The 23,332-nt window shown below is 36.6% G+C and overlaps 1 protein-coding gene across 4 annotated transcripts in view; it reads left to right on the forward strand.

Moving 5' to 3' along the window:
* LOC117181395 (supervillin-like) overlaps nucleotides 1–23,332 on the forward strand; it is a 206,552-nt gene that overhangs the window by 68,191 nt on the left and 115,029 nt on the right. For all 4 annotated transcript variants that reach the window (XM_033374005.1, XM_033374006.1, XM_033374008.1 and 1 more), the window contains exon 8: nucleotides 21,519–22,198. In XM_033374005.1, coding sequence (XP_033229896.1) covers nucleotides 21,519–22,198 — 680 coding nt within the window. The remainder of the gene's footprint in view (nucleotides 1–21,518; nucleotides 22,199–23,332) is intronic.

Below are 23,332 nucleotides of genomic sequence, written 5' to 3' on the forward strand. Positions count from 1 at the left end.
ACAACTGGAACCGAAAGAGTCGTTGTTAATTGGTGTTTTACGCTGAGCAGGTCACAAGCCTTCATGTATGTATATAAATTTATTTATTTTTTTGTCTACTTTAAGCATAAATGTTTAAATGGAAATTTAATAGTTACATTTTTTATTGGCATGACTTTGTAAACAAATATTACAGGCATTTATAAATACAGAGTTAGACTTTCCACCTAAATAGTCGAATTTTGGAATTTTTGACCGAATGCACGGATAAATAATTTAAGTTATGACATAATGTGAGGATGCCCCCTCCCGCTACAAAAAGCAAACGTAGTTTAATTTCAAATGATAGCATGAAAAAAAATATTTATTTAACCTCAATATTAATATTAATTAAATCCTCATCTTGAACGGCTTGTCTTACGTATATTTCACTTGCATTCTGGTTTTGTCTATGAAGATTCCTCCCAATTGATAAGTGTCACTTTAAATTCAACTTTCTGATACTTTTTCAATTGAAAATGAATTAATTTGTGCATGTACGGTAACATAATTGAGAAATAACCGCGTTAGAAAATACCGAATTACTGGCAAATATATGTGTTATTTTTAGGCAATTATACCTAATTTCTTTTGGGATTGAAAGAAAACAGTACCGCACTGCTCGAAAGTATGCGACAGATTAAATTTAAAGCTATGCATGGTCAATTTGACGCCGTCAAGCCCATGGTGCATTTTTTATGCTTTTGAGAGAGTAGTCGTTATTTTAAATCTCTTAAAATAACTTTAATCTTAATAAAAATAATGACAGGAACATTTTTAATGAGCTCCTTCAAAATCCTTAAAAATCCTTTGGAATTTGATAAAAAACACTCTAAAGAGTTCAATTTGATAAAATTCTTGGAAATACTTTCAGATCATTAAAAGGGATTGAAAATTAGTTAGAATTTATTATAAATAACCCTTAATCTTGCAAATAGTCAATAATTTTAACTTTAAAATCTTTCAGAATGACCAAAATTCTAAAAAAGCTTAAACGAAAACTTGTAATTCATCTCCTTTAAAAACCGCTGCAATTAGTTGAAATTTTCTAAAAATATTCTAAAGAGTTCAATTTTAGAAACTTCTACAACGACTTACAAATTATTAAAATAGATTTAAAATTAGTTCGAATTTATTATAAATAACGTAAAATATTGAAAATAGACGTTATTTTAGCTTTGAAATATTTTAAAATGCATTTTTTAATATTCTAATCACAGTTCTGGTAGCCTCTTGAATATTTTTACAAAAAGGTCTGATAACGTTTTTCGATATATTTAAAATCCGAAAACCTACAGCACTTTAAACATACACAAAAAATTTGAAATTAAAATGATGAGAATTTCGTGAGTTCTGATCAGAGTTCTGGTAATCTCCTGAATAGTTCTACAAAAAAGTCTCATAACATTTTTCGATAAAATCAAAATCAGAAAACCTGCAGCACTTTAAACAAACCTAAAAATTTTGAAATAAAAATTTTGTGAATTCCATGAGTTCTGGTCAGAGTTCTGGTACACTCCTGAATAATTGTACAAACAAGTCTCATAACATTTTTCGGTTAACTCAAAATCCCGAAACCTACAACACATTAAATATACCCAACAATTTTGAAAGTTCCAGGAGTTCTGATCAGAGTGTTCGTAGCCTCCTGAATAGTTCTACAAAAAAGCTTCTAAACATTTTTCGATAAGCTCAAAATCCAAAAACCTATAGCACTTTAAACGCACCCAAAAATTTAAAAATTTTAAATTTCTAGAATTCCAGGATCTATAATTTTTAACATCCTCTCCTTTCCCTTTCTTCACTATTGGCCTCACTACTCCTTCTTTCCATAAATCTGGTTATCCCTCTCCCCATACTCTATTACACATTATCTATGCCCATTCTTTTAGTTCCATCCTTCCATATTTCCATACTTCATTTGGAACCTCATCTATACCAGTGGCCTTTCCATCTTTCATTATTCCTAACACCTTGCCTATTTTTTCCCTTGTTATGTCCTCTTCCTTATCTCTTTCTCCACCATATGTTTCTCCTTTCCTAACTTTTCTCTCTACTCCTCCCAGCAAATCCAAAAAATATTATTTTCATTCTACAATTTCAATATTTTGGCTTATTCTTTTTCTCTCTCTATTTGCTACCTTCCAACCCTCTTCTTCCGCCCTACTCGTCTCCGCCTCTTCCTAAAACGTTTTATTTTCTCCCTCTTTTTTTCGATCACACAACTCAGTATAGTTCATATTTTTTCTCCTATATTCTTCTTCATTATTTTTTCTTTTCTCCATTTTCTTAATTCCTTTCTGACTTCCTTCTTTTTCGCTTTACAATCCTCATTCCATCTACTTCTATTACCCCCTTTAATAACTTCATTTTTTCCATCTTCTCGTTCACATTTCCCTCTACCATTTCGATATTTCTGACCTTTTTTCTAAACTACTATTTTCCTTGCCTTGACCAATCCCCTCCCTTTTTATCCATATTGCTATTACTTTTTTCTCCCTCTAATGTCACTATTAAGGCAAGGTGATTCGAATCAATATAATCACATGATCAATGACCGTTCTTCTTTCTCCTCCCGAGCTTGTATATTCTCCTTCCTCATCTACCTCTATATTTTCGTTTAAGATAAACTGCCCCAACTCCTCCAAGCCCTTTAACAACTTCTTTCCTTCCCCATTCAGTACCTTATCTTTGGATTTTCTCTCCTAACATTTTGCAATAAACTGAAAATTCAGAAACCTACAATACTTTAAAGACATCCCAGCGTTTTGAGATTTGAAATTTTGAGATTTCCAAGAGTTTTTATCATATTTCTGATAGATATATTTATAATTCAACTGAGGGAGCTGTCGATACAGTAGATAAAATGTGCGCTACTGACTCAACTTCACGGTAAACAAGAAGATGGTTCGATGGTTCGATAGTGAGGGTTTTTCCTAATGATTTTATCTGCTTTACCTCGAAAAAAGGGCTACTTCAAGAGCGGGATAGCCGACTTTCAGGAGGCAGCACTCAGTGCTGCTACGCGCCCGCTCGTGTGAGTTTCAAAGGCGCGCCCACCAGAAGGTTAAACACGCACACAAATTTTTAAGGTCAAATTTTAAATAATTACAGGAGTTCTGATCGGAGCTCTCTTCGCCGCTGAATTAGTTATAATAAAAAGTCTAATACTATTTTTCCTTAAACTCAAAATCCAGAAACCTACAACACTTTAAAGATACCCCAAATTTTTGTAATTCCAAATTTTGAGGGTTCGAAGAGTTCTGATTAGATATCTGGTAGTCCTCGGAATAGTTCTGACAAAAAGTCAAGTACCATTTTTCTGTAAACTCAAAATCCAGAAACCTACAACACTTTAAAGATACCCCAAAATTTTTTTATTCAAAATTTTTAGAGTTCCAAGAGTTCTGATCAGATTTCTGGTAGTCCCCGGAATAGCTCTATAAAAAGTCTTGAAACATTTTTCGATAAACTTAGAATCCGGAAATCTACAGCACTTTAAACATACACAAAGTTTTGAAATTTATATTTTGAGAATATAAACAATTTTGATAACAAGTTTTTGAGGTGGATAACTTTTCGTTGAGAATGAAATTTTTCTATTAAATTGCATATTAAACATGCCACTGTAACAGGTTTAAAATTACAGTAAAAAGTTAGAATTAGAGTTTTTAACAAAAACCATTTTCTGTATATTTTTTGCAGGGTTCTTTACACAAATTAACAATATACCCAAAAACATTCAAATTTTTGTAAAGGAATGGGAATAATGTTTTTTAAGGATTTATTAATTTACTTTGATTAATTTATTGCTCGTTTCAGCCATATGTAAAGACATATTTCAAAACTTCAGTAATCGGAGACAAAGAAACATAAGTCGGTCACAAAAGAGCGTACTCACTTTTGTGAAGAAACGAAGATATTTATTACGTTTTTTTTTTTTGGCAAATATTGTTTTAGTAGATCAAAAACGTTGATGCAAATACATTAATAACTGGTTCAATCCCCGCCAGCATCAATAATGGCCTGGCATCTTCGAGGCATACTTTCTTTGAGATTTTCCGCGTATTTTCTAGGAAACGACCTCCAAATTTTGCGAATTCGTCGGATCAGCTGTTGCAAATTACATCGCCTATTATTTTTCGAAGCCATGATTATTTTGATTTGGACCCAACAGTTTTTGATGGGATTAGCATCGGGCAACTGAGATGGCCAATCTAAAAGAACGCCACCATTCTGCTCTTTCGCCCAGTCGAAACGTTTTTGGACATGTTTTCCACTCGGCATTGGCTTTTGCAAAGTGCTTCGAAATTTCAAGTTATTCGCAAGCAAATGTCTACGAATCGCTTCTTGTAATATTTTCAAATTTTTTTAAAACAATTTCCGCGCACCTTCACGTAAAGACAATGACGGATTCTTCCAAAACAGGGTCAAAATCATTTTCTCATATTTTTTTTACACTGTGCCAACAGAGCCACAATTTGGATAGTCATCGACATTTTTAACTTCTTTGTAACGATACACCCGCTTGCTAACGAACTGCTTCGACCTTCGCATGTAGTATTTTACAGCAGCCGGTTCTGTCATTTCGGGTCCTATGGGATACGAACACAAAAAACCGCTTGGAAGTGAGAAGTGTGAGCAGCACTCGTTTTGCTTTTTTTGGGGAAAACTAACAGAATCTGGCTAATTATAACAGACAGATGATTCTTTTTCACGATGCATCAAGGACAATACTTTCCTCTGTGTGAAAAAAAATCCTACAGCCTTTCTATTTATCAAAGGCTGGTTATCGTGACTATGCTCTTATGTGACCGACTGTCACATCCAAAAAACGTTGTACACAGTAAGAAAGCATTTTATATTATATAATCATAAAATTAAATGAGAAGAAGGCAAAGAAAATATTACATACGATTTCAATATTTTTAGGTATGTTTGAATTGTTGTAGGTTTTTGGATTTTGAGTTTTGAGTTTATCGAAAAATTTTTTTAGACTTTTTTGTAGAACTATTCCGAGGGCTGTCAGAACTCTAATCAGAACTCTTGCAACTATTAAAATGTTTCGTAAAGTGTGGTGGAACTCTAACTTGGCCCCCAATTTGGACAAATTTATTATTAGAGTATTTATACCCCGGAACTGTTTATAAAAGTTATCAGGAACTGTAGAACTATTCAAAAGGATGTCGAAACTCTAAAAAAATCGAATTTTTGAAAGTGGTGGGCTCAGTTAACACTCATATTTTTTAAAGATATTCTAAAGAGTTCAGTTTAATACAATTGTGTGAAATATTTTCATATTATTAGAACAGATTAGGAAATATTTAGAATTTATCATAAATAACCGAAAATCTTGAAAACAGTCGCTATTTCAATTTTTAAATCTTTTAAAATGCCCTTAGTTTTTTAAAAATACTCATGAGAGTTCAGTTTTAGAAAATTTTTCGAAATAATTTCAAATTATTCAAATAGATTAAAAGTTACTTAGAAATGATTATAAATAACCTAAAATTTTGAAAAATAGTCGTTATTTTAACTTCGATAAATTTCTTCTTTATTCATAATGTGTCCCCTAAGGGTTTACATGACTTTCATTCCTTACAATCTTTCCGGCTACTTATTTTTACAAAACCTTATTCTTACTATTTAAAATTATTTAAAACTATTTACATAAAATCTTTTATCTAGATCCTTATTTTTATTTCCTGTGATAGCGTAATGTAGAACGTGTTAGCAAACGCTTAAGCGAGCGAGCGATGGAGAGCGAGAGTGCAAGCGAGAAAGTGAATGAGAACGCAACCGCATCTTAGTCTACTTATTATTTTACGTATCATCCAAGCGATTTCCATTTCCTTTTTCTTTCACTTCTCTTGCACTTCCATGTTTCCATTTTTTTCACATACATTACTTCTCTATGGCTCCTCTAGCACCCTTCAACTTCTTCATCCATGCTTCCCCTAATCCATTCTTCCCTAGAATCTGTACCACAATTTCTTGGCAGCTTCATTTATCTTCCATTCCTCTCTTGTATTCTTCCCATACATGCTCTCATGTTACCTCCTCCCATACACATATTCAGCACTTTTTCTTCCCTTTCTCTTCCCAACAAATCCCCTCCCTTACCTCTTTTCCAATCTAATTCTTGCTATTCTGGTCCACCTTCTCCCTGCCAAATCCCATTTCTGAATATTCTGGTACTCCTTACTTTTTTATCAACTTATACCATTTAATGTATTTTAATTCCTCAATAATTCCCCATCTTTCTATTAATTGTTTTTCCCTCTTCTTTTTTTCCAAATCTTTATAATTTACTCCAGTCCCGTCTTTTATGTCTCTAGCATTAAAGAACTTCCTCCTTTCTTCTTCTCATCTTGTTAATTCTATCGCTTTTTCTCTCCTCTGTTCTACCTCCATGAAAAACTTTCTCGCCAACTCCCCTCCCTTTCGCTCCTTCAACTTCGTCACAAATTTCCATGCTCTCTTTCCCGCTCTAGTACTAAATTTATCCCTTTTCGCTTCTTCTCTCATCATATATCCTTGCGTCCTGCAGTCTACCCCTAGTATCCTCCTTATATACCTTTCTTATAAACTCTCAATATATTTCCTTTATTTCCATCCCCATATATCTGCTCCATAACCTAATACGGGCTATACCATCGTATCAAATAACCACATTGTCCTTCTCCACTTTTTTAACCTTCTTTTTCCTATTCCCATATCTGTTCAATTACCCCTGCGTTTAACCAAAAAAAAAAACATAAATCCTAGGATTCAACTGTCACTGCTTCAACACATAGAACGATTCCAAAAGCAATTACGCTATCTGCGGGATGTTTACGCACACAATGGTGTGATATCATTACTGTTTCGCTATTTGAAGTTCGTTGGTAAACATAGGTTCAATATTTTAAAGTTTTTCACACCTTGTAAATATGTATCTTCAGATAGCAAACATGATCTCATATTTAAACTCGTAGTAGCTTTAAATCTTTATCTTGGTCTTTTTGAGAACTATTGCATATTATTAGGCTTCATTGTTTCATACATGGTTTATTATCCCTTTAGTATCTTCATTACTTGTATTCATTACCGATCTTATACTTTGAATTGTAATATCTTAGTATGGAGCGTGTTGATAATGGTTCTCTGTTTCAGTCAATTTTTCTGCGTGTTGCATGAGCTCCGTATTTTTGAATTGTTTCTTTTATAAAAGGTTTCTCTTAATATATCCATGGATACATTAAACATTTGTCATTTGAACGCCCCGTCTCTCTTGGCACATTTTATATAATTCAAGCATTTTTTTTCAATAAATGTTCCTACCATATAATAGCTGTCTCTGATTCCAAATATACCTTCAAGTCTTGTGACAATTGACAACTATTCGCTCTTTCGAAGAGACAGGGACGAGAGAAGGGGTGGTGGATTTTGTCTTTTTTTTGCAGGATAGTCTGAGTGGGACTGTGGTTAGTTTGAGTCCAGTGGCTACTAATCCCATGACCGAATTTATTTTTGTTGAAGTAAAATCAAATTCTGATAGTGTTTTCGTGTGTGTAGTTTATAAAACACCCAATGTATCCTATGGGACGGAGCTCTATTGTACCGCATGATTCCACTCACCATACTGATCGATCCAGTATTCGTCTTGACTTAATGATTGTAGATGATATTGATAAGGTTGTCTCCTACGAACAACATGCTATCCCTTTCCTCTCTAACCACGAATTGATTAACATTACCTTTAAATTTTCCTTTAGTACACATACAAAAACAACGCAAAGACTAGTGCGAAATCTCTCTAATGGCCGGGTGATCCACCTCTATATAAAGTGTCAGATAGTTATCCAGCAGAATAAATTTATCGTACGGTTTATCTGACAGATAATGATTTCGGGTTGATCCCCTGTATTTCATGTGCTGGATAGTTATCCTTCAGTTACATAAGGAGATATAGGTAATACAATACTTTTCGCGTTTTCAAGTCACTGACACTTCTGTGACGTTCACGCTCCGCAGAAATAGCGTCACAATTATATAACACTGGTGCTGCTGTGAATCTGTCATATTATTAATTATTAATAAATAGAATAAGTGCACTACTTAGTCTTTCTGTGAAGAATAAAGATATGCGAATTTTTCAGCTTATGAAACTAGCGTCATGATTCACCATTATTATACATTATTTTAGTTTAATTCGTGGGTTTATGAAAATTTTCTTCTGAAAAGAACACGAACAAAATTGTATTTCAAAATTGGAGTTTTTTATTTCACTGTAGTGGAATATAAACATAACCTGTCAATGGATCCTCACAACTTTTTCTTACGGTTTTATTTTTATTTCACATTTTTTTCTTTGTTCTGTCATTTCATAACAAACAGTCTGAAACTTGACAACTATGAAGCAAGAGCTTCGTGTCCATAAAGCGTATACGATTTTGTATTTATAGCGCGATTAGCAATTTCGGCTATTTCTTCAATATCTTCGTCGAAATTTTAACCAAAATCAACATCGTAAACATTTCCGAATTCCACTTTGACAGCATTGTCTAACCTCTCTTTTTCTATGTTTCGTGCTTATCTGCTACATAAATCCGTTATTGGTCACTTTGGCCGGCCGATAGTTAACTGACTGGTAACACCCACTTTATCTGTCAGATATCGCTATCCAACGGTGGGTCAACATGAAAGTATCATATCTGTCAGATAAATTTATCTGCAGCTTTTATCCTAAGGTGGATCAACCGGCCCTAAAATCCAAAATTAAAAATCTGATGAGGGAACGTGATGACAAGCGCCAACATGCAAAAAGAACACAAAGCACTACAATACTAGCTCAATTTCGTAAACTCAGGAACACAGTTCATACTAAGATTTGAGATGCGTTCAATCAATACAATTATAATGAGATTGCACATAGAGACAAAAAAGAGGACATTTGGCATCTCCTTAGTCGGTATCTTCCCAGATATCTGAGAAAAGGCTGCTATTTGTCCACTTCCCAAAATTTCAAAACTTACTTCTCCAAAAGACTTCCGGTCAATGTTTATTTTATGTGCACCTTCTAAACCACTTGAAAAAATTGTTCACATGCAACTTTCCAAATTTCAAGAAAAATCGAAGGCCATTGACCCGATGGAATCAGGTTTTTGAGCGAAACATAGCACTCTTACCGTTTCACTTAAGGTAACGACACATCTCAAATTAGCAATGGATAATAGGGAGATCACGATTGTTGTCTTGTTTGCTCTTCCGAAGGCTTTTGACATGGTTAACCATAAGTTACTCCTACAAAAGTTAAAAGCTTTTAACATGTTAAACTCTGTTATCAAATGGTTTACATCATATTTTAATAATCGGTCTCACAGAATTATTAATAGTTGTGGTGGGCTTACTGACTGGTCGGTGGTCAAGTGTGGGGTTCCTTAGGGCTCCATTCTGGCACCCCTCCTTTTCAATTTGTTCACCTCTGTCCTTGGAAGTGAACTTCAACATTGCAGCTAATACAAATATGCTGACTATTTCAAACTTTACTTATCCGGACCTATTTTCTCACTCAGTAGATTCCTTGTTCTAGTCCAGGAGGATATCGATCACGTTATACTCTGGGCCTGGAAGAATGGACTTACTCTTAACCTGGACAAAATTCAGACAATTGTTGATGGATTCACTTCTTCTCCGTCGCTTGTAACTCTTGCATCATTTCCGCCCTTTCGTATCGAGAATCTCACTATACCTTTTTCGGGAGTGGTTAAAGATCTAGGATATTTCCTTAACCGTACCTTGAATAAGGACTCTTTACCTACCTCCACTCGGATACTTCTGGTTAAGAGTTTAATCTTGCCTCATTTTGACTACGGTTGTTTAGTATATGATGATTTGACCGACGATTTAAATTTAAAACTCGAGCGCGCGTTAAATGCCTGTGTCCGTTTTATTTACAATTTGCCTAAATACGAACACATAACTCCATACAGACTTAAGGCTGGTCTGCCTAATGTTGCCAATAGAAGACAATTCTTTATGGGTAATTTACTCGACACTTTTTTTCAAAACAAAGCTCCTGAATATCTATTTAACCTTTTCCATTTTGTAGATAGAGACCTTCCAGCACTAAACTCTTGAAATTACTCATTGGTAATGTCTCGTATTTTATTCTCGAACATTACAACTTCGAAAATCCTTATGTTTTTCTTAACTGTTTACATTTTTGTTTCTTATTCACACAGTTTTTCCCTCTATATTTTTGCTTAAACATGCACATGAGCTACTAAATAATCACTTAATCTTAAATAATATAAATTAATCTCATGCCTAATTTGATTTATTTATTTTATTTAGTTTATATACTTAATTATAAGATTAATCAAGTACTCTACCGATCATAGCTTGCACACATTTGAAATTACCTTGTACTATCCTGTTCCTGAGAAGGCTATTTAGCACTAGGACCTTTCTTTAATAAATACAAATACAATCTCCGTCATATGAAGAATTGCTACTTTTTTTATTTTATTATATATTCTGGGTTGAGACCGTCACAGCCCCTAACGCTTGGGTGATCCCGTTGCGCCCCCTTATAAGCTTTAAGCGTGGCCCCAAAGTTCTCTTCATAGAGAGAGAGCCGCGGCCACGCTGTTGGCCGATATTTCAGACTCGTTGATGCAGAAACTGCCTATGTGTGTTAGACTTTTCCCCGCAATCGCGAGGCAGTGGCAGAGGACATGAGTGGATGTTTCATTGTCCTTTCCGCACAGAAGACAGAGGGAACTTTGACAGGATTTTGATTTTCTTCCTTCCGAGCTTAAGAATTTCTTTCGCTCGATGAGGGTTTAGCTTTGAGCCTACTGACTTGAACTTTCAACCTTTGAGCTGCAGCCTTTCTGCAGCCAAAGGCCGCATCTCATTCATTCTGATGTTCCTGGGTCAGCCAACTATTAATATCTTCAGTGACAGACCTACTGGAAATGCCTAAAACTGGCTCGGGTCCGGTAAAATTTTCCTTTGTTGCTAGCTTTGCTAACCTGTCCCATATTTCATTGCCCCTGATGCCACATTGTCCAGGGATCCAGAGCAGAGTGACACGGTTTTCTGCCGCAAGCTTATTCAATGCCTCAAAGCACTCCCGTATTAGCAGCGACGTAGTCGTTGTTACGTTCAGAGCCATGATAGCAACCCTGCTATCTGAGTAGATACGAATGTTTCTTTTCCTGCCGTACTCCATTGCCTTATAGGCGCACAGGAGTAAGGCTATAATATCAGATTTTAGAACTCTTGCGTAGGGCTCCATCGCTATTGTGAAGCCCATTCCGTCCCTTCTACATTATACACCTGCTTCAGCGTTCTCTTTGTTCCTAGAACCATCTGTAAACCATTTGTCTCCATCACTGGGCAGGTATGGCTTATTGTTAGCCCATTCCTCTTTTGTGGATAGGCTAACCCGATATTTCTTGTCGAAGAGGTAGTGGCAAGTGGACATTTTGTCCCTGAGCATGCTCAGTGTCGGTCTCTTCGTGATGTCGATTGGTATCCGCATAACTGTCCAGATACTGCTATCGTTTACATTATTTATTCTCCAGGCCGCCTACGCAGCCGCGGCTTTTATGGTGAGATGGGGGGCTCCAAACCTATTAGTGCCCCCAGGGCCATCGTGGATATCGACTTCGAGGCACCAGTGATACCTCTCAGAAACAGTCCCCTGATTCTTTCTAGTCGGGACTTCATAGTAGAAATTTCGACCCTGATCCACCAGACGATTGCCGCACAGGTTAGTCTGGGTCGCAGGATCGCTGTGTAGATCCACATAAGTTTCTTCGGTTTCAAGCCCCAACTTTTCCCTATGGCTCTTCCACAGAGCCAAATAGTCGCTACTAGCTTTTTGCACTTGTTTTCCACGTGCTCGTTCCATGACAGCTTCTTATCCAGGATGACTCCTAGATATTTGGCTTGCCCTTTGATATCGAGTTTTTGTTCCCTCAATTTCAATGTACCCGTGGTTCCCCACTTGTACCTTCTGGTGAACTTAACTATATCCGGCTTACTCGGATTGACTGATAGACCAGTCGTCTTACAACATGAATCAACTCTTTTTAGTGCTTGCTGCATTACTCCGAAGAGCCATCCAGATGCTGACCGCTTACAATAACTAGTATATCGTCCGCGTAGCCTATGACGCGGAAGCCCTGACTCGTGAGTAGATGAAACAATTCATCCACAGCCAAGCACCACAGCAAGGGTGATAGAACACCCTCCTGCGGACATCCCGAGTCAACGGTTCCACATAAAGTGGTGTCACCCTTGGTCGTGGTTAGATTCCTATTGGTCAATATGCGGCAGGTCCATTCCACGACTGAAATAGGCATCCCGTGTGCAATCATGACCGCCCTGATTACCTCTTCAGAGGTGTAGTTAAAGGCTCATTCGTTGTCCATGAAGGTTCCAATCGCTAGACATTTCTGCTTCAGTTGTCCTTCAATTAGGTCAACTGTAGTGCTTAGGGCTGTCTCAGTCGAATGACCAGTCCTATAGGCGTGTAGTTGCTTGTGAAGAGGACTACTTGACAAGACCTTATCGCGGATATATCTGTCCAGGAGTCTTTCCACTGTTTTTAGTAGGAAAGCTGTGAGGCTAATGGGTCGGAAATCCTTGGATGAAGTATAACCGATCCCCTTCCTCGCTTTTGAGCTTCAGTGCTGGTCATCGGCGTTGTGGTCGTCGATGTACGAGGTACTGCAGCTGCTCTACTAGCCCGCTGCGCTTGCCTCCTGAGTCTCCTTTTTAGGGAACCGCTGATGCGTTTCTTTTTATCGGGGGACTGATTGGTCACTCCCGTTTCCATAGATTCTCTCAGAAGGACCGTCACACCCTCAGCTCCCGAAAGAGCTGGGGGCACAGCCGCCGCCTGAGTTATGCTTGCCGGAGAAACAGTTCGGGGTGAAAGGCGAATGCTAGACCCGTTAAAACCCAGCCCCTTTCCCCCCTCCGCCAACTCCCTTCTTCCTTCTTCTTTTCGAATTATTGCGTGTTCCTTTTTGGTTACCACGAGTAGTTAGGGAAATAAAAGGTCCGCCCCTGCAGAGCCTCGCATGCAAGGGTACGACTAATTACTCGATGAGATTGTTCGGTGTCCCCGAGAGGCAGTTAGGACACCTTCGTAACCCCTAGGTGCCAAAGAGCCATGGGCACGATCACTCTACACCCATGGCTTAGCGCGGTGGTCACATTGAGCAAGAAACTAAATGAATACCCGTTCGCAGGCAACCATACCAACGGAGGGCTCTTTGTTGCTCGCTGTGCGGGCTGCAGGTCATTTCCGTGCCGACTTCACAAATTGGAGATCGTTCCGGGAGAGACCTCGACCCAGGGATCCAGAAAGCCCGTATTAGCTAGGCTCTTTCACCCTTCTATCATACGACAATCATGCATACCATGAGTGCCCGTTTATAGGAATCCTTTTCAAAACACCCAGGAGAGCCCATTTATAGGGGTCCTTTCATCCATATCCATACTCATGCAGGTCGAGGTAATTGCTACTTAACTTTGACATGATTTCGACTTAGAAAATAAATTTATTGCATAAAGGTGGTAGTTGGGCGTATAATCTAAACAATGAATATTACAAACTATAAAATAGCCTCGGAAAGGACTTGAACTTTAATTGACAAAAGGCATGCACACATTAAATCTAAAGGTCATGTTTCAGGCGACGAATGGAGACTGGGTGTTTGGAATGCTTGAGGGTAAATGATCTCAAGGTAAAAGAATTGCGAGAAACTATGGGCGTGAAGTAACTAGATATTTTATGTATGTCTGAAACACAGAAAAAGGGATGCGAAAGTAGATACATAGAAAACGGCGTGTTTAAAGGCAGATTTGAAATATGGTCAGAAGTAGATAGTGAATCACATTGTAGGCAAGGAGTATGTCTGATTTGAATGAAAGAGCGAAGCAGCATCTCAGAGATTATGATTTCGTATCTCCCAGACTGCTGTGGGCTAGAATGAAAGTAGGAATCAGAAGATTATTTATCAGAGCATGCTACGCGTCAGTTAATAGTGATCCGAGAGAAGTAAAATACCCCTTCTGGAACACTTTAAATGACACAATAAATATTTGCGAACATGACGAAAGAATAATTCTGCTAGGAGACATGAACGGATGGTAGGGCATCCAAAATCAGAATACACAAAGAGTACTAGGTAATTTTGGGGATCCGAGAACAAACTATAACGGAGATAAATTAGTCTATGCTTAGAAAGGGGTCTGTTTATTACAAATACTTGGTTTAGGCGTAAAATGATCCACATATACACCTGGTCTAAAGGAAATGGCCACAGTATAATTGACTTTGTTGTTGCGGATAAAAGACTAAGCGAGTTAGTCAAAGATACAAGGGTCATGAGGGGTTCTGAATTCAACACTGATGATTATATTTTGATCTCCAAAATTAACTTAGGTCGGGGATGGAGAATAAAGAGAACAAAGAAAACAAAACAAACGCGAGTAAAAATTGAGAACCTACAAAAACTGGATGTGCGAATAGATTTCCAAAATAAGATAATCGAAAGCACAGATAGGGCGACATGGGAGGAGCTTATAAAAAACAGAGATATAGAGGGCGCATGGACAAAGTTCCGGGATATCATTGTTAGGTGTGTGATCGACGTCTGTGGTACCGCGATTGTAGGAAAAACGTCTGGTGATGCGTGGTAAAATGATGAAATTCAGACTGCCCAAAATGCAAAGAAAGAAACGTACATGCAAACTTTGAACATCGCAGGTCTAGCGATGAGGAAAGAGATAGACGTATAAATGATTACAGACACAAAAAGAGAATACTCAAACGATTAATTAAGGAAAGTAAAGATAAACTTAGAGCAGAAGAAGAGAATAAGACTTTGAAGGAAGCAAGAAAATGCTTTATAAAAAAATGAAGGGAAATAAAAGTACAGAATTTGTCAACATGAGAAATAGTAATGGGGAAATTCTATATGATGCAGACGGGACACTAGACGCTTTCAGAGACTATTTTAGCGGACAATTCAGAGATGAAGCTATAGGACGCCACAACTGCGATGTAGAACACGATTCGTCAGGAAACTCAATTGAGCAAGTCTGTGTCACTGAGATTAGGAATATAATTAAGAACTTGAAAAACGGCCAGGTTGCCGGGGTAGACAGTATTAACGCTAATTTGCTTAAACACGGTGGCGAGTACATACCAAATAGACTATGCGAATTGATAAATTTATGTTTCGAGATGGGAGATGTCCCAGACGATTGGAAAAAGGCGATTATCGTACTAACATACAAAAGAAAGATACTTATTCGTAGGGTAATGAAAATAACAGAAGAAAAGATTTGGGTAGTGTAAAGTGGGTTTATGCCAGGAAGGCCATGTACGGATAAAATATTTAGCTTAAGGCAATTCACAGAAAAATGTTTGAGAGTAAGAAAAAAAGTTTTCTGTGCATTTGTCGACCTAGCAAAAGCTTTTGACAAGGTAGATAGAAGTACATTTTGGGAAGTCCTGAAAAAGTATGGAGTTAATGGATGGCTCCTACGAGCTATAAATACCATATATACGGGTAGTAAAGCGAGTGTAAAGGTAAATGCGAAATTGAGTGACTGTTTCGATATCATTCAAGGAGTTAGACCAGGATGCGTTATGTCTTCATGGTGATGTATATTATTCATGGACAAGTGTTTAAGAATGGCTCTTTTCGACGAAGAAGGTGTGGATATCGAAACAATAAAGATACGTGGGTTAGCGTTCGCAGATGATAAGGTTGTTATGGCAGAGTCAATCCAAGACCTGCAAAGAATGTTGAATAAACTGAATGCAAGCATGACGAGAATGGGCCTCAAAATTAACGTAAATAAAACAAAAACTATGGTGTTCGACGGAAAGAGTGAGAAAACACTACGCAATATATATATATAACCAGAAATGGTTCTTCTTGACCTCGAGAAGCGAACCAGGTTCGTTATCGAATTTTCGGGACCAGCTGACAGAAACATCATAGTCAAGGAGAATGAAAAGAAAGAGAGGTATAGAGACCTTATAAGGGAGTTACAACGATTATACCCGGAATATTCTGTTAAACTAATCGTCCTTATCGGCGCTCTTGGAGGTGTCAAGCTTTCACTCGTTAAAAGCTTGAAAAGCATCACTGCGTGTCAACAATATGCTAAAACACTTACGGGAAAAATGCAGAAGGCGGTAGTCCTTGGATCACTTCGTGTTCTCAGGGTGCACGAAACTTTTGCCGGATCGTCGTATTGATTCCGTTACAGACTGTAACCACCTATCTCACGTCCGTGAGATGTGGTTGTGGCTGAAATTTTACCGCGATTTCGCTGGGTGCGGGTTTCAGATTAGCACCCGCTCCCGGTGAAATCCTGCGGTTGTCCTTATTACAAATTTTATATATATATATACACGAGAGCCTGCATGAAAAAATGTAGGATCTTCACTGGGGGTGATTGCTAAAGAGATTGACCAGCAACCTGGGTTGCGGAAAAAGTGTTGCGGAACGAATGTGTTATGTAAATAAATAACACGAAAATTCTGGATCAATCTAAAAATTTTATATCCCTTCCTCACATTACTCCTTTCCCCACCGAGTGAGTCGCTCTAACTCCGAAAGGGAAATGGCTTAAAAATTTCCTATAACTTACAAAGTTTTCACCAAAATTTCCAAAGATTTCAGGTAATATAAAAATATTTTTAAAAAACCTTTTAAAACGATTTTACAAACATTTGAGGTAATTTCAAGGATTTCAAAAGATATTTAAAGATTTTAAAATGATTTTAATTAAATTTCACAAAAATTTCACTAAGATTTCAAAAAGCTTTAAAAGCTTTCACAAAAATTTCGAAAGATTTCAAATAATTTATAAAAATTTCACATCAATCTTTAAATGTTTCTAAATATTTAACAAAAATTGCAAAGGATTTTTAAAGCTTGATTTAAGAAAAATAATTTTTATTAAAAAATGAAACGAATTTGTAACATAATAAATTAATTTTCAAATACGAACATGAATCTTCAACAACCAAAAAAAAGAAATTATGAAAGTAGTACAAACTTCAATCAAGTAGTTCAATTATTGATCAAAAATTATCCAAGACATAAAGGCGCATTTTTACAAAACAGTTGCATTTTTAACAAAAAAGGAATTTTTCTTTTTATCTTAACAAAAAATTAATTTTCACCAGAGTATGTTTGAATTTTTAACCAAAAAGATGTATGTTTGTTTGTATGTATGTATGCATGTATGTATGTTATGTATGTATATTTAATCTCTCCCTTTTACGGGTTTGAGGTCCTCCGCTCTCTGTACATAGAATTTACATTCCATCCTTAATTTAAGTTATCAGCTGTTTATCTTCTAATGTTTCGCTTTACGTAAAAATAAAATAATAAAAAAAATAATACTAATAATTCTAGTAACGAGCGATCTTCCAAGGCTTTCCTTTCCTCTTACCATAATAAACAAATATTATCCACGATTTTGAGTTCAACTTTTGCTTTTTAATTTCCTTTTGCAGGATCAACCGATTGGCTCTGCCCTATTCCCTTGCTTTCCCTTACTTCTTCCAATTTCTTCATCCACATCACTCCCTGTCCATTACCATCCAGAATCCATGTTATACACTCATCCACACTTAACTGTCCATCTTCCTCTCCTGTGTACCTCTCTAAAACATGTGTTCATGACTCCACTTCGTATCCACATACTCTACATAGATTCTCCTCTTCATCCATCCAATATCTAACAGCTCTTACTTCTTCTCCCATTCTAAACCATATCACCCTACTCCATTTGTTTTCCTTTTTTATTTTTTGCAGATATTCTGGTTCCGTCAACCCTTTGACCATCCTATATCATCTATTGTACCTCGAATCTATAATCTCTGTCCATCTCTCTTCTCCTTGCTTAGCTAAAAGCTCTAACTCTATGTCCTGCCACTCTTATAACTCCTTCTCGTATCTTACAAACCCTTCTCATTTTTGTCCTTCCTTCCTTCCATTTTGAATTTCCCAAATTTCCTCTCGCCTCATTGTTGCGAATTTCACCCAAACATGCTTGTGTTATTCTGTTTCCCTCTCCCCTTTTTAGCTTTTCTTCAAACCTTCGGGCTCCCTTAATTTGTCCAGTAACCATTTTTTCCCTTCCTAACTATTCTCTTAACATGTGCCCGGGGTAACTCCAGCTAACCCGCATTACCCGCCTCAGAAATCGTTCATGTATGCTCTCTACTTTCCTATGTTCCTTCCATCCCCAGATCTCCACTCCATAACACAACAGGGCCCAAACCAACGCATCAAACAACAGGGCCCTCATTCTCCAATCGTCCTTGATCCTTCTCTTTCCTATGCCCGATACTTGGCCCGTTATTTTATTCGCACATTCAATTATTTACCTCAATTGCAGCTCGTTTCCCCCGCCTGTCTCAAACCAAAAACCTAAGTAAGAGAACTCCACCCTTTCCACTGCTTGTCCGTTCATATTTCAATCGTAATCTATTATGGTGTTTCGACTTCTGAAACACATCACCTCGGTCTTATCTATGTTCACCATCAGATCCTTCATTCCAACATGCTATTCAAAAATTCTTATCATTAGGTTCATCCCCTTCTCATCGTATCCTAACAGAACTACGTCGTCCGCATAAGCTAGAGAGTATATTTTGCTTTTACCCAATATCGTCTCCCGTTTTCCTTTCTTCTTTAGATTCTCCTCTAGGTCCGCCAACAGCATATTAAACAGCAGCGGACTCAAAGGGCACCCTTGCCTTAGACCTCTTTCTATCCAGAATACATCTCCTTTTTCCTTTCCTATCTTTACCCTAATCCTGGTTTCAGTAAAAATGTCCTTTATCCTCTCCACCAGCCTTCCTTCTATTCATCTCTCTTTCATTTCCTGTCATAACACTTTTCTGTTTACTGAAGCAAAAGCTACTTTAAAGTCCACGAATAACGCGATTAATTTTCCTCTCTTTCTCCTTAGATATCTGTTAACCAAGTCGTTCAGTACGTAAATGTTGTATATGGTTCCCATCCCTCTTCTAAAACTCGTCTGATTGTGCGAAATACTTTCTCTTTCCTCTATCTGCTTTCTAACCTTTTCTTAAAATTTCTGCATATATTTTATAGCCAACTGGCATGAGAGTGATCCCTATGTACTTTTTTACCTTCTTTCCCTCCCATTTCTTGACAAGTGGTACCACCTACCCTGCCAACTACTCTTCTGGCTATCCTTCCTAATTCCATACCTTGTTGCAGACCTCCCACAGGCCTTCCCTGACCCCTTCTCCTCCATAATCAATGCTTCGTTCTCCAAACCATCTTCTCCTGTAGCCTTGTTCCTTTTTAATCTATTTATTGCCGCATCCACTTCGTTTCTTGTTATTCCATTCCCTACCTCCATTTCTCCTTGTACTAACTTTCATTTTCCCCTATTATCCTATTTTGTTCTCCCCCTAACAGACCCTTGAAATAGTCTGTCCACTCACCCAATTCTATTTCTTCATTCACGCCCTTCTTTCCTCCTTTTTCCTCATTTATCAAATTCCAAACCTTACCTTCTTTGATCGCTTTTTCTACTTCTTCCTTGTACTTTTCCTTTCCCCTTTGCTTTTTCCTTTCTAGCATCCTCTCAGGTTCACGTTTTCTCTTATTTTACTCCCTATTCTCCATTTTCTTACACACTCTTTTATTCTCTCTTTATTCTCCTTACATTCCTTGTCCCACCAGCCTCTCTTTTCCCCTTCTCTTTCTGTTTTTGTACCTATCTCATCCCTTACCTTCTCAATCCACTCTTTCCATCTTTCCATTAACGAGTCTACTCCGTCCTCTTTTATTAACCTAATCTTCTCCTTTTCAATTTTTTCTTTAAACTCTTTCAGTTTATCTACTTCCCAGGCTCCCATTTTCATGTTCTTTTCTCCCCCTCTTTTCTTTCTCAAACTGCCTCACTTCTGGCAACCAACTTTCAGTGTAGCTATTACCGGGAAGTAAATTAATTAATTTTTTTGTAAGTCACTCATTGAATGCATCAATCAAAGTAGCTTTGTGTAAGGCCTATGCAAAAAAATTTAAAGTACGTTCCTATTGACCAGTAGCTGATTTAAACTATTTATTCGTAACTATTGTACATTTTGATAATATATTGGATATATATGCAACTGAAAGATTTAAAACTTTATTTTGTCAGATAGGCCGGTAGATGGTGAACATTTTTTAAGTAAATTTGAAATATTGTAACTAGCAATTTCTTTTGTATATGAACCAAGGTACGAAAAATGTTTTTAAAACATAATTATTCATCTCAAAAAGAGTTACCAATTTTTTTAAAACCCTTCTTTAATAAGACGTTTAGTTTTTGTTTTAATAGTAAAAAAAAACATTAAAAATAAAAAATAAGGATGTCCCCACGTAGCGGGTAAATTTTTACATAATATTGTAATTAAACATATTTCAAAAAGAACCTGCAGGTATATTCTCAGCTTCTTCATTAAAATTTTGTTTAAAAATTTGTTCACGAAAATGTTATAAACGTTTTTTTACAAAAATCATGAAACTTTTCTATGCTTATTACTTTATTTCAGTTTCCTGAAATTGATTTAGTTGATCAAGAGAAATTTATCAACAATCCGGTTCGGAGCAGTATTGCGGAACAAACATGTTTATATAAACAACACTGGAATTCTAGATCAATCTAAAAAATCTATACCCCCGATCGAAATTACTCCCTTCCTAACCAAGTGAGCTCGCTTTCCCTGAAAACACATGGCTTAATAGTATAATTTAAAAAAATATAAACTTTAATCGAATAAAGATTAATATTTAGAATTCTTATTCAACAAGCATAACACAAGCTCACGGAACTTTTAAAAGTAATTCCTAGGTAACTTGATTGCCTCCCACCATAAAAACATTCCTCAGGGTGCCCAATACACAAAAAAATGCTTTCGTGTGTGATACGAAATGCATAATTGCTTAACTTATTCCCGGGCTAAGGCTAACTTACCTTTTGTCATTAATAACTTTGATCTAATTGAATAATTTTCTTTTTAAATGTGTCCAAATTTAGAAATGCGTAATCAATTTTGATTTAAAAGTGATCGAAATAGATAAAATTTCTATTATTAATAATAATTGATATTAAGCGTTACAAATAAATCAGTTTTTCACGTACATATTATAATAATTCAATTTGGAAGTATTCGACATTAGAAAATTCAAAATTTATACGCTTAAATTTTAAATATTTGACAACTGGTAGCATCAAAAATCAACAAAGTAAAAATCGTAAAAGTTTGAAGCATCAAAGATAAATTTCGAATACGTAAAGTAAACTGTAGCCCAAGTGGTTTTGTTTTAGAGTTTTCACTTTCCGCTGTTTAAAAATAAGATTTTTCGCTTTATGATTCATTATGTAGTCATACATTTTAAAACTTGTGTAACGAAACATATTTTTCTTTTCAAAAATAGGGCATATTGAAAAGGAAATTCAGCAACTATTCAAATAAAAATAACGCCAGTCAGCACGTAAACATTAGCTTAATGTCCAGCGTTGGAAAGGAGGACAACTCAGAAGTTCGCCCGATATTGAAAAAGAAACACAGTAGAGAAGAATATTCTCTGATTGATCCACCACCCCAGGAACCCAGACCAATATTAAAAAAGAAATCAAGCACAGAATCAGACGAGCATGATGAAAAACCTAAGAAAACAATTTTAAAATGCTCAAGAAAGAATTCCCAGGAGGATCCGAATAGTGAATCAGATCTGACATCTCCGAAGAAACTTTCGGCCCTCAAGAGTCGCGCGTTACATAGAAAATTTGATGTTTCGTACGAAGAGGGCGTGAAACCGATTCTGAAGCAAACTCGGCAGCGTCTCAACTTCTGCGACAATGTCGAAGGCGAGGGAACCGGTTATGAGAACAGTGAGGAAACTGTTTTAAGAAAAAGAGCTCAATCTGTTGGTCACGTGCATACTTCAAATTCGCAAGACGAATTTTCTTCGATTCTTGATAAAAGAAAATCGCTTGAAACGGTCTTGCTTAATGATGCGCGATTCAAGGGCGGAAAGTCCTCGCCTCATGGTGAAAAGAAAAATTTACCAGAATTCAATCGTTTCATGTCATCGGTGGTTGGAAGATCAAATAGGTGAGAGTAATTATTAATGAATAATAATATTAATTATTTCTTGATCGCAGAATTTGGGTATTCATTTCGTTCGCAGTGATGCTTTTGTTTTCTAATTTGTTTAGAATTCTTTAGTTTTGAGGTTTTTCCAGGCGAGTGAAGTGACTGCGGAGCGCCGTAATTCACACAATGCAGAAAATCCCTATATGCACCCGTTTCACTTATCATACTTTCTGTCGTGCAAAAAAATATATAGAATGCCATGTTGTCGTTTCAGTAATAATTTATTAGTGTTCAGATCGTGTGATTATAGTCATTGTTGAATTTGGATGAAAAAGTGACGCTGCAATAACATAGGTTCATTCTGTTTTGATTATTTTAAATCTCAGTGTGATTTGACAAAAGGCTATTTACACAAGTTCAAATGAAGGCTGGAACCGCAAAATGAGAAAAAATACTTTGGTTATCCTGAATTAATCACTTTCTTAAAATAATAATATAATACAAAAATATAGGTATAGTGTCTATGTCCCGTTCACAAGCAACTCCCCCTTCCCTTTCACAACTCTCCCTTCCCGCTTCCAGGTCCGTACGCTTAGACTTGACTATCTTGTAAGCGTGCATAAGCGTACGGACTGTCCAAGCATTTAGATTCTGCCAGAAATATAAGAAAAATAATAATTACAGTAGTTCAAGGGTGACACGCAATAACCAAAAAATAATAATTACAGTTGTTGAAGGGTTTCACGGAATAACCATGTAAGTGCCATTTTTTAAAGTAAATTTTATTTGCTCAAAATTCTCTGAAATTCTACCGGACATTATGGTTAAATACGAAATGGCTCGAACACGAGCCAGTCGTTTATCGAGAGTAACCAATCGTTTATTTTACACCAATCCCCATAGAGCGATGAGTACTGCGATCCACACTACTTATTGTTTCAAAATACACGACGGAGTCGTGTGGGACTCGTGTGGCGCGTTTCCGATTATTAACGATCGAAGTCGAATAAGAACGAACGCGCACTAAATGAATCAAGATCGTGAATCGCATTTATTTTTGAATCATACGCGCTTATTTGAGGAGCAAGCGCCAAAAGTAAAAAAATCAATTTTTTAAATGGATATAGGCATATATTGTACATATTTAGGATC

The sequence above is a fragment of the Belonocnema kinseyi genome, chromosome 10 (assembly GCF_010883055.1).
Source record: "Belonocnema kinseyi isolate 2016_QV_RU_SX_M_011 chromosome 10, B_treatae_v1, whole genome shotgun sequence".
NCBI lineage: Eukaryota > Metazoa > Arthropoda > Insecta > Hymenoptera > Cynipidae > Belonocnema > Belonocnema kinseyi.